Below are 12787 nucleotides of genomic sequence, written 5' to 3'. Positions count from 1 at the left end.
ATAAGCCGTCAATGCACCAGAGGAAGCCAGAGCAAGCTCTTTATATCGAGTTTACAGTCTGTTCCCAAAACACCGGAAATGCATTAGTAAAAGCCATAGCTGAAGACCAACCTTCTTAGATTTCATTACAAAAAATGCAACGTACCATAACACATACATTTATTTTTATAAACAGAGACAGGGTGCTTCTCATTATGCATCCTCGTTTCCTCACTCCTCTGTCCTATCACTAAACCTAACGCGTGTATTATTCTCCTTCCCCTGCACATAGTCACATCTTTAGATCATATTCAAACATGCATAAATGTGAAAATTACAGTTTTTTGTAAATGTATACCTATTTCAGACAGTAATATTCATAAAGTTAATATATTTATATAATTAATATTTATGTATAACATATATCTGATCAACCTTGTTTACATTTCTGACCACTTTTAAGCATGTTTTTGACTTTTCTTATTTTAGTGGAGACTATGAATTCTGCCTAACATATGTATTTATCTTAAATACATAAACATTTTATTTAACTTAATATTTTTTTATATTTTCAATCTGCAATGTGTACAGTCATCATAAATTGACTTTGCTTTGAAGTGACGCTAAAGGGAGCGAGGATATGCCATTTCACCATCCTGATGGGGTGGAGCTAAGACGAGAGGAAAGGAAGCGAGGATGCACTAATAAGAATTGAGAAGCACCCACAGTGTTGCTTAGCTACACACTTCATTCAGATGAACCAGACATTAATGAAAGAAAATGTCTGTACCCCAGGGGTCATTAAACCCTGTTTCTTTCTATCTAAAATCAGCAGGTGGACCTGCGACGACTCTCCATCAAGTGACCCCAATTTCATTCGAGTCCGGAAACCCCCTGCGCCCAATCCTATTATCATTATATCATGTGATGGGGAATAAAGGATTATCTTCGAGGAAAGCGGACTCGCCGTACACCAGGCTGATCTCTCACACACACTATGTCGCACAATTAGAAACCTTTTGAGTTAAGCTGCTCTTTAATATCTGATAAACTCTCTGGTACTCTCAGTTATGATCCAACTGCACAGCTTAACTCCAAATGAAATTTGGGTAAGCCACTTCCAACAAATACGCTAAGGACACACAATAATGCAAATTCCTCCTGTTGGCTCATTACCCTAAGCAGATGAATGAAATCCTCAAGGAAAGAAAATACCATTACAGTCCATGAAGATAAAAACTAAATGTGACTAAATGCATAGGTGCTCCAGCATCCGTTTCATCTCCCATTTCACACTCACCACCTTTGTACATTCGGAGAGGCTTCTTGGCTCTGCTGGCACCCGTGGGTAGAGGAGAGGAGGTCTGGAGGACGGGAACTGTGGTCTCCTCTGGTGCTGCTGTGGTGGGTACAGGTGTAGTGACAGCTGAAGCAGGTGGGGTCTTCTCTCGGCCCCACAGAAACCTGAACCACTGGATTTCTGACGAATCAGTGACCAGGCTCAGAAGCACCAAACAGGTCAGCTGCAGAAACAGGCCAGCCATGCTGCCCGGCCAAACGTGAGGTAGAAAATGGCGCAGCCACCGTCGTAACAGTTGCTAATGCAAGAACACGTTCCCGTTTTGCTCCTCCTGCACCACTACTCTCTGTTCAGAGAGGCCCCAGAGGAGACCCCAAATGAGCCCCTCAGTACCCAACAGCGCCATGCAGGCTTTGGTATTTAGCAGGGCGGCCAAATGTCTGATTCTCTATGTCACAGAGTCCATCATTGTTAAACACACAGTTTGACCCCCCCATCCCCGTCCCCCCAAAACTCCACATCTCTTACTACCTTTATCAAGGATTCAACGCAGCACTGGAGTTTCATCTTCACAAGCAAATGGGTAGATTTCACAACAATGATCGTCTTATGAGAGTTTCTGAGCTGAACTTTTACAGCTTTTAAGAACATACTATGAATGAAAAGCCACAGAGAGGCAAAACACTTCCATTGGAGGATGTGAGGATGCAGATTTTACAGCCACAAAATTATATTTAATACTTGGATAGTCTCATGGGAAATACAGACTATGAAACAAATGACACATGAAGAATCTAAAAGATGTTCAGTGTTTTTTATCAGTTTTGTTTTTATTTAAGTATCTGAAAACGGTCCACAACACCTTTTTAAGTAAGGGCATTAAAACTAAAATAACTAAGAATTATAACTAAATGTATTTAAATTTTGTTCAAAAGTCACATATACAATGCACTACACGGTTTCAGCGGCAACAACATAAACAAACGTCCAACTTAAAGGGCCTCAAATCCAGGGGTTTTCTGTTATGTAAAAATAGTATCCCCAGAAAAATAGGTGTCCCCAGAATGTCTTTGTAAAGTTTCAGCTCAAAACATACCACTTATCTTTCATTAAAATATGTTGGACATGTCTCTTTAAATGCAAATGAGCTTCTGCTCCCCTCCCTTCTGTAATGCCATATTCAACCAAAACCATACACTAACTGCAATCAAAATCACCTTAATGCCTTTTTCATAAATACGAACTAAATGGAGAAGACAAAAACATAGATAGAACAACATATGCTGTATGAAATGTTGGCCATTGATGATTAATCATGTGCATGCATTTACTAACAGACATAAACACAGATGTAGGCAAAAATATGCATTCAGAGTACTTGTACATGACAGACAGGTATGTAAAGATCAGCAACCAGGTTGTCTTACAAATGCGAACTCTGTTTCTATCCGCTGTAAGTATTGTCGCACTTAGGACATACGAGAAAACACTGAACTCACTGAGAAAGACACTATAACTTTCTTTCGTTGTAATGAAAAAGCTTTACAGAAATGATGTCGGTCACAAGTCTTCTGAACCGAGGGGCGCTATGCGTTTTACCACTAACATTACGACATAACACCTGTCTTTGGACCAATGTAAAGTCTCAGGTTTAGCCGCGAACATGTAAACAACAGCCACGCCCGATCACGAATAGCTGGTACTGATCCACTTTTGAGAATATTTTTTTGTTAAACCCATGCTAAACTGACAGGCCACTGGGTGCCGGTGCTAAGATTTTCTAGAGCTCTAGCTCATTTCTCTAAGTCTTTCTGGACCGGAGATACGGACGGGTAATGTTGGTTTGTCGATCTGAAAAACGTGGTTCTTGCCCGGGCGCAGAGTAGTTCTCGCCGTCCCGCTCGGGACTTTCGAACGTTAATAACCCCGGCCCCCGAGGTCTCAGCGGGCCAAACTTGGGCTCGTCGTTAAGGTCTCCTCCCGGCCTCCTTTTATGTTCCATTTAACATCCAACAAAAGCACACATTTGTTGTTTGTTAGACATTTGTTGTCGCTGGCTAGTGACTACATCTACTCTTGCCTGAAAATGGTTGACAGTTTGTCTCTGGCGAAAGGTAGAGCTACCCACTCATAAGGCGGAGCCTGCGAGCGGTCATGGGCAAGGGTAAACAATGTGACGTCAGATTTCTAGGGGATCCCCGACAGCCTGTTTTGTTTCACTGTTGTGGTTTAAAGGAGAATAGAAAAAGAAGAATAGATGGATTTGTATAATTACAGGGTGTTTCTGGACACACGCTGGCGACTCTTTCTGGTAGATAAACATTTAAAAGTGCATTTTCTGTGATTACAGCCCTTTAACTTCCAGTCCGCAAAGAATCTGTTGAGTAGTTTTGTTATAATTTAAAATACAATATGAACATAAATTAAATATAAAATAAATTGTTACATTATAACCAAACACAGTTTGGATGTTAACTTTGGGCCATGCACGTGCATCCAATGAAACAGTCTTCAAAAGAACAATCAATGACGCTCAAGGAGGCAACACATGTGTGTAAACATCAGGACAGGATCATTTGTGTCAATTGTTATTTTGTCTTATACCATGGGGTATGTAAATATATGTAACCTCAAATAATATCGTTTTTAAACATTCTAGGCAAATTATATGAATGTACAGTATTCAGTACCGTTTTATTTATATTCGTCTATTGTGTCAGGGATACGGAAGCTAAAAAGTCTCCACATCCAGTAATAACGGAAAACTCAGATTTGCACTCCACAAGCATGGAAATGAGGGCACAAGTTTTCACATATCAGTGATCATAACACATCAATACTATGACAAAGACAAGCCTGTTCTCATCCATTGGGTCAGTGTATTCAATTTGATTTTTTTGTCTTATTTTTGAGTGTGTATGAGATTATTTGTCAAAGCAGAAGTACACAAAGACTGAAAGGTTTTTAAAAAATATTAAAACATCAAACATGGCCAAACAATTCACTTGTAAGGATAAGCTTCCCTTTTGCCCTCACTAAAAATATCCTGCATCATTTACTAATCTGATGTATTAAAATTCCCTCGCATCCCAGTGAGTCTCAAACATCCAGCTAAGTATATACAGGTAATTGTGAGAGTCAAATTTTTGAGAATAAAGTATCAGGTGGCCTTTAGATACATTGAGTTCAGGAGCTCTTTGCATCTTAGAAGGTTAAGCAGGAGAAACAATATTCCCCCTCTGGTACCTCAGCACTGCCCACTTAAACATCCGGTAATTGGTTTATTGTCAAAAGCCATCAGCTGTGCAATCCTGTGAACTTCTAGTCTATAGAACAGTCTCAATTAGAAGTCGTAGCCTTCATGCGAATGCATTATGCCTAATAGAGCAATTAGACAGTACTGTCCTCCAAATGCCAGATCCACAATTAAGAGCTATAAACAGAATTAAGTGCTAAGCGTAATTATTTTCCTTACAATTCTGTTGCTTCTGAAAAGCCAGAATTATTACAGGGAAAACATATTTTGTCTGCTTTTAACCTCACAAGGCCAATATTGTGGCACTGGGGCACAGCAGTTTGCAAATATGAGACACTACCTGTAAAATTTGATCAACTTAAAAAAATGAGTCCAAATGGTAACAGCTAAAGTTAAGTTGGTCCAACTTAAATTTCCCAGCTGACAAGACTGTGAAAAGTGATCCGTTGGTTCAAGATAAAACATGACTTCAATTGGTAACACTTAAAAAAATTAAATTGGTCCAACTTAAATTTTCTAGCTAAAAAAAGTCACCATCATGGTGATGAGAGGCAATTTGATTGCATTCTGATGTCTAAAAATATAAGTGAAACTTGGATGCAAATAAAGATGTAAATTACAGCAGCATTGAGACAAACACAGACATCAAGAATCTGTGTAGGAATCTCAACAATGGTGACAATCATCAAAATAATTCAGATTAACATATCAACTGCAATGCATGTTGGGAATCATGAATGAGTTTTGCACTATGATGTTACCAAGCATGCATTGCAGCATGAAGTTTTCTTTTGTTGATTGTCACCATTGTTTAGTTTCATACACTGAGGTGTATGTAAACTGTTTATTCATACATCCATCCATCCATCCATCTTCTTCCGCTTATCCGAGGCTGGGTCGCGGGGGCAGCAGTCTAAGCAGGGATGCCCAGACTTCCCTTTCCCTAGACACTTCCTCCAGCTCTTCCGGGGGGACACCGAGGCGTTCCCAGGCCAGCCGGGAGACATAGTCCCTCCAGCGTGTCCTAGGTCTTCCCCGGGGTCTTCTCCCGGTGGGACATGCCCGGAACACCTTCCCGGGAAGGCGTCCAGAGGGCATCCGGAAAAGATGCCCGAGCCACCTCAGCTGGCCCCTCTCGATGTGGAGGAGCAGCGGATCTACTCTGAGCTCCTCCCGAGTGACCGAGCTTCTCACCCTTTCTCTAAGGGATCGCCCGGCCACCCTGCGGAGAATGCTCATTTCGGTCGCCTGTATCCGGGATCTTGTCCTTTCGGTCATGACCCACAGCTCATGACCATAGGTGAGAGTAGGAACGTAGATTGACCGGTAAATCGAGAGCTTCGCCTTGCGGCTCAGCTCCTTCTTCACCTTTATTCATACAGTTTAATGTTTTATTTTCCTGCTGTTTTCACAAATTCATTTTAGAAATAAAAATGCAATCAAATATTATGTTCCATTGATCTATAATGTAAATAATCAAAAGATGATGGTGACTAATGACCAAGAATCAACACCATTTGTTCTAATTCTCATTTCATTGCCATAACAAATGTACTCTAAAGCACACAGTTACAGCACAGCAAATAATATAAAAATCATACATATAAAATACAAATACATATAAAATTCAAGAGCCGAACTCAAGAAAACACTGATCACCATGATGATGACTTTTGTTAACTAGGAAATTTAGTTGGACCAACTTAATTTTATTAAGTGTTACCAATTGAAGTACTTTTTTTCAGTGTACATTGACATTCTGAGAACATGAGAACTACTAATTCTGTAAAATTCTGTTATTTGAATATTACATTTTCTAATTATTGACTTATTATTATAAGTATTATTGATTTATTCAAATGTTTGCATCTCATTAAATATAGGGAATTTTGATTACTTGTTATTCAGAAATAATTCATATAACTTGAAAAGGTTCATACGCTTAACATTTAACTGTACCCTAACACCGTGTACACTGGATGCGACCAGTGCGTCATGCCGCATCCAGTGTGGACAATATTTAAAATGACAGTGGGTTTTAATGGTTTCCTTTGTCTTGTCTCGTTGCGCCTCATCCGGTGTAGACACAGTGTAAATGTACACAACAGGTCCTTAGGGCTGTACTCCTAAAAGGTACACGTTTCATCTTTTGTACCATTAAAGGTACCAAAGGGATTCCTTACAGTGATAGTTCACCCAACATATAATATTCTGTCATCATTTACTAACACTTATGTCAATTCAATCCTCTATGACTTTCTTTCTTCCGCAGAACACAAAAGAAGACAATTCTGAAAAACGCTGGTAACCAAAAAAAAACTTGTTTTTCCCCATTCTATTGCACCGACACAAAATCAGTTCAGGTCAATGGGTAACTGCCATTGTTCGTTTACCAATATTCTTCAAAACATCTTCTTTTGTGTTCTGCGGAAATGACAAGATTACCAAATTACAACATTTTCATTTTTGGCTGAACTATCCCTTCATAAATACCTCCCCTAAGACAGAAATTGTACTTCAAAAAGTGAAGTTTTGTACCTTTTTTCTGAATGTTCAAGTTCATGAACCCATGTGCAGGACAGAATGAGCAGAATGTGATCCTTCAGCTCTCTCTAGTGGTCAGTAACAGAACATGTCGTTAAAGACCTGCTTCTTCATTCAAGTCAAGCCTCTAAAACCACACAACAAAATGTGTCACATAATTGTAAAAACCAATGAAGACTACAGCTCTTGAAAGGATGGGATTCTTTCACTGGGTTTGGCAGCGGTTTGAAGTAGTGTCGTGTCCACTGATGGATTATTGAGGGATTATCATCAGAGCAAGCGAAAGAACAGAAACTGACAGAAGCCGGGGTTCACTAATCAATTAAGAAAATGAAGGAGGCTTTGTGGGTGAACAAAAACAGTGCTTAGCCACATTAAATCAAAATCACACTCCAAAGGCTTTTTAGTTTGGTTTTGCTGCGACACAAGGATGGCTGCATACTTGATGTCAGATTGTGTTGTCTGGCCATTTGTCTTACTAATTGTTTCCCTTGTTTTCCATTCTTTACCTTCCATTATATAAGAACTACTATCCAGCTTTCCTGGATTAATTCCTTATTGACTAATATAACAAGGTATTAAGAAAACAACACTTGTGAGTGCAACACTTGGTACCATGACCTAGGCAGTGGATGATATCACACACAGTTTACTGAGCCAATCAGGATAGGTTGTTAGTTGGGTGGGACGAGCTATGTTGGAGCAGACAGTGGCCTACTGTTCTTCCCTCTGACTTAGGTCATTATAACATTTCAGAGATCTGACCTTCATATACACCTATAGATGCAGAGAGTAAGCTCAAACTCAATGCTGCTTCTGTGTAAAATGTGTTTTCATTTCAGAATCTGCCCCCACCCCATCTTTACATGTTGCAGATATTTAAGTCAATTTTTTCCAACGTGTTCAGAGAGGAAAATGCTTGGTTTAATGTTTGTTTACATTGCCAGTCAGTCTATTCCTCTTATATTTTACTTCTGAATTTCCCTTTTTTTTACTACCATTATTAAACTATTTAGTAATTTATTTTTCGTTCATCTGTTTTCCCAATAATAAGATACAGCCTTACAACCAACTTCCTAACAAAATATAAATCAAATCTATGAAAAAATCAAACGTTTTAAGACAAAGTTGACCCGAAATGTAATACTATACCCTCATGTGGTTCCAAACGTGAAACTTTCTTGCTTCTATTGAACACAAAGGGTGAATTGAGAAGTATCCTGGCCACTAACGTGATTAAGCATGGGGGCAGCCAAGCTCCAAAATTGGAAGTCTAAACAACTCACGCGCTATATTCCTTTTAACTACTTGAATTTGATCTGTTCTATATAACACTGGCCTTTGCACGGCTCAAAATTATTAAAGTATACAAAATACTCTTAAAATACTTGTTTTTTACTAAACAGTTTTGTTAAAACTAATTCATACTCTGATGACAGAACCAACGCCACACATTTTCCGTATTTACAAGTATGTGCAGGAACTTTCTACCAGAGAATATATATCCAAAATCTTATGACAGCTTGCTCTTGTGAGTACCGGTTATGTTGCAGCTATACGCATTTGTGTGTGTTGAGGAAATCTACCCTAATAGAGTCCCTGACTGCTGGGCATAGATTCATAGGAATGTTTAGAACAAGCATCCCAGCCAATACTCTGTTCAACCTCCATCACACAATCACCCACCTTTAGGTCACAGCTGATTGACAACAGCAAAGGAGACCCCCAAGTAATTAAAACAGTGTTCAATTGATTTAGAATGGACAAAGAATCCATAGAAAGAGGAAGGGTTTAATTTAGGGTTGGGTTTTCGGGGTCACCAGCTTAAAAAAAACCTGTTAAAAATAATATTAAAGAAATGACTGTTTTTGCAGTATAGTAATTAATTAGATTATTATTAATTAAATAAATTACAAAAACAGATTACTCAATTTTATTGATGTATATGTTGTATTATTCTTGTCATTTTTGTCTTTTAGGATTGCTCTGTGCGAACCCTCTGATGTCATGTTTTCCATTCTGAAAAAACGATTTAAACCCCACAATAAAGCAAGTAATACTTATTGTAAAGGTTTTCCATTAAAGAAAAAAGTCTTAAAAAGAGTAAATTAAGAAACAAGTAATTTTTGGTGAACTATCCCTTTAAGGCTCAAGAAGCACACCATTACCCCTCAACAAGACACTTAACCTGAGTGGCATTGTCCCGGTTATAATGGTTCTGTGACAATGACTAACAATTCAGTTCCCCAGTGTGATTTCACACACAATTTTAACTACACAGCCATGCCTGCCTTTATTAACAACATAAAAAGAATATATATATATATATATATATATATATATATATAAATAATATACCTTCATATCAGAACTAAGTTTAAGCTTTAATTATTGATTGATAAAAAATGAATGATGTCCCTTTGGATTAAAGGGGTCTGCTAGATTAACAAATGTAAAATCAAAATGTCAGTGGAAATCGGCTGTCCGTTCAGCTCATTCTCAACTCAACTCAATCTGACCCTGAGCCAGACTTCTGGGCAGAGGGTGGATTTACTTGAGGTGGTGTGCACGGGGGTGATGCTCTTTTTCCATGTTGTCTGTTTATGAATAGCAGATCACTGTAAGGGTTTAATGGCTGTATTGTATGTCAGATGGAAACTTGTGAATCAGTGATGTAACTTTTAGGGCATGTTCAGTGTTTTACAGTAATGTACAGTAACACGCATAGGAAACAGCATGGACACCAATACTGCTCACAAATCTGTGGTTTATTGCAAATAAACAATGATACGAATATTGTTACATTTACAGTAACATGTAGATTATTTTTTTCGGGAAAATCTGACTAATAATTATACCTTTTAGATAACAGCATAAATTTAGAGGCCAGGCACTATCACAACAGGAAAGAGCTCTATATCAGATGCGACGTGATGCGGCACGACATGACAAAAGACAATAGAACCCATTAGAACCCATTATAATTAAAAAAATACTCCACACTGGATGTGCCACTCGTATTTGGTGTAGACAGGGTGTAAGTTACTGCACTATTGTATGCAATTGAATAAGTGGAAATTTACAGTAGCTGCTGGTTTTACCTTCCTCTCAATGTTAATTTCCATTGCTTAATAAGATTTTTTTTTTAATTATTTAATTTAAATAAAATTAAACTGAATAAAATAAACATCAATAAAACAAAATGTCATTCTGCAACTGATCATTCCAGACCTTACTTCAAGTAACCACAATACTTATGGCTCCATATCCACTGACAAATTACAACAATTACTACTCATATAATGCATGCACTACCACCAAAAACAAACATCTTTCCAGAGATGACAAATACAGTGGTGAAAACTGTCTAACAATCATGTTGCCATTAATTTTGCCAACAAATTCCTTCCACGAACTACTGTAATACAAATGAGCATCTTCACACAAGATGAGATACTTAAGATGCAAGACAAAGTGCAAATTAATCAAACTGGCTGCAAAAGTCCCCTCTTAATCCCTCACTGTTTGTCTATGGACCTGTCAGCAGGACACGAGGTATAGACAGTTGTTCATATGTACAACACTGTATATTAAATATATAAAATTAAAATAGCTGTAAACATAAGATATGAATGAATTGCGTGCAAGTTATTTACTACATGGACTATGAGGGATTAAATAAGGAACGATAGCATTTCTCTCACGCTTTCTGATTCTTAGTCTTCATTCACAACAGACATTAATATGCCTAATGAAGGGATTACATCAGCCCTATTATCAAATGAAGCAAGGCATTTAATTCTCTTTTTAAACTCAGTCTTAATGTAAATCGAATTTTGTGTAAACCATATATATTGTCACACTGTATAATGTTTACACTTTGTTTTACTGAGTTGCAGACCTTTTTGGCCTACAAAACAGATATTTCTGTATGATCTACAACATGTCACAATTACCACAAATACAAATTTGGAGAAATATCTTGATTTCAAATCACATGAACATCTTTTTTCTAAATTAAGATTTTCATCTAAATTTGGTAAATGATCTTATGATCTTATGTCTCTATCATAAGATCATAATGTCATAAACTGTGGAAACTTTGTTTCATCTGCATGCCGAATTTATAACTTAACCTGAGGGTTTTAGAAATAAGACAATAAAGAGTTATTTAGAAATAAGAGTTATTTCGGGTCAGTGGAGAGCAGATGAAGTTGTGTGGATGTCATGCTGTTTGCATGATTGCCTCTTGAAGACAGAGGACCTATTAACTAACCTGCATAAAAAGGATTTGAGAGATTTACTTGATTCTAACAGTTTATCCCTTAATTTAACCGCTTCGGATGTCTGAGCGCAGTATTGTGTTGAAATATGTAGGCCGGGAATCCATGCCAAGCTTTGGACAATGCTGAAAATATACACAAGTAACATGGCAATAAAAGAGGCCACCTGCCCCTACAGCACCGTTTCATCTGTTGTCACCACTTGATTTATCAGACAAGACAACACATGGTTTACTACATGGCACCTAATCCAGAATCACCCTAGAGAGCCCCATCACACCTGATTTCAAACAGAAACAATCACCTTTTTTGCCTTCAGGTGTCAGATTTTGATCTAATATTTTGTCCATTCATTCATGTAGACTTTTCATAAACAAAATGTAAATTCTTGCCCACATCCCAGTGGTCTAAAGTATAACACTGTTACAGTAAAAGCAATTATTTAATAAAGTTAATTAAGCGTTTCTCTCTATATAAAATTAAGAACTTACCTTCCATCACATGAAGAGCTGATGAGAGATAACTCAAGGCGAGATGTGAACCAACAAGCCAAAACATGACACTAAAGGAACACAATCATGTTAATTGCCAACATAATATAATATATGAATTAAATCAAATTTAATTCAATCGACTTACCCAAGTTTCATTTTCATAACAAATCCCAACATGCTTTCTAGTGTAAGAAGTACATTTCCACACTAGCAGAGTGCTGTGACGCGTGCTTACTCTCCACCCAGACTTCTCTCCTCCAAACCGACTCTCTTAGACTCTCACTTAAGACTGACTGAAGTAGCACACAGAACAAAGACTGCCTCAGTCTCAGCACTATACAGCACTGCTGAAATCTGACCCTGAAACATCTCTGAGAAGCGACGCTCTCCACTCTTTCAAATCCGTTTTAGTGCAGTGACCCCATAAACAGCTTATCTGTTCAAACTCTCAACAAATATGTCTTTTTTAATCACTCTTGGCTGTGAGTTACAACATCCACCCGTCCTGTCTAAAACCTTTCTTCATGTTACACAGTTAGGCTATATTGATATGAAACAATAATATACATGTTTGTGTTTTATAAGATAAAGGATCAGTCCTGTTTTTTTCGTGAATTTGTTTTGGAGTAGATGATGAAATAACTGAACTTAGAATTGAACATTTTGCATTTAGTAAACCAATACTGCTATTTTATATCACAATAATGATAATAATATACTTTTTACATTAATCATAGGTAATGATACATGTTTAGACAATGAATAAATAAATAAAATGTAAAAAAAAATTGGGAAAATATCCAAACCTTTTTTACACGTTGTGAAGCTACAGATGTGAATGTATAGTTGTTTTCTATTTACACACAGAAATAAACAGATATGGTCGATTTTGGTATTTACTTTCATTACACTTCTAAGCAAAACTTATTTC

The 12787-nt window shown here is 37.6% G+C and overlaps 1 protein-coding gene across 1 annotated transcript in view; it reads right to left on the bottom strand.

The window, feature by feature from the left end:
- col15a1b (collagen, type XV, alpha 1b) overlaps window positions 1-12055 on the bottom strand; it is a 36619-nt gene extending 24564 nt beyond the window's left edge. The window contains exons 1-2 of the mRNA XM_056743599.1: window positions 12002-12055; window positions 11854-11924 (exon numbers count right to left, since the gene is read on the bottom strand). Of these exons, the coding sequence (XP_056599577.1) occupies window positions 11854-11924; window positions 12002-12033 (103 nt within the window). The 5' untranslated portion in view covers window positions 12034-12055. The remainder of the gene's footprint in view (window positions 1-11853; window positions 11925-12001) is intronic.
- Window positions 12056-12787: the final 732 nt, after the last annotated feature.

This window comes from Triplophysa dalaica, chromosome 3, assembly GCF_015846415.1.
Source record: "Triplophysa dalaica isolate WHDGS20190420 chromosome 3, ASM1584641v1, whole genome shotgun sequence".
NCBI lineage: Eukaryota > Metazoa > Chordata > Actinopteri > Cypriniformes > Nemacheilidae > Triplophysa > Triplophysa dalaica.
This window is presented reverse-complemented; position numbering and strand designations above follow the sequence as displayed.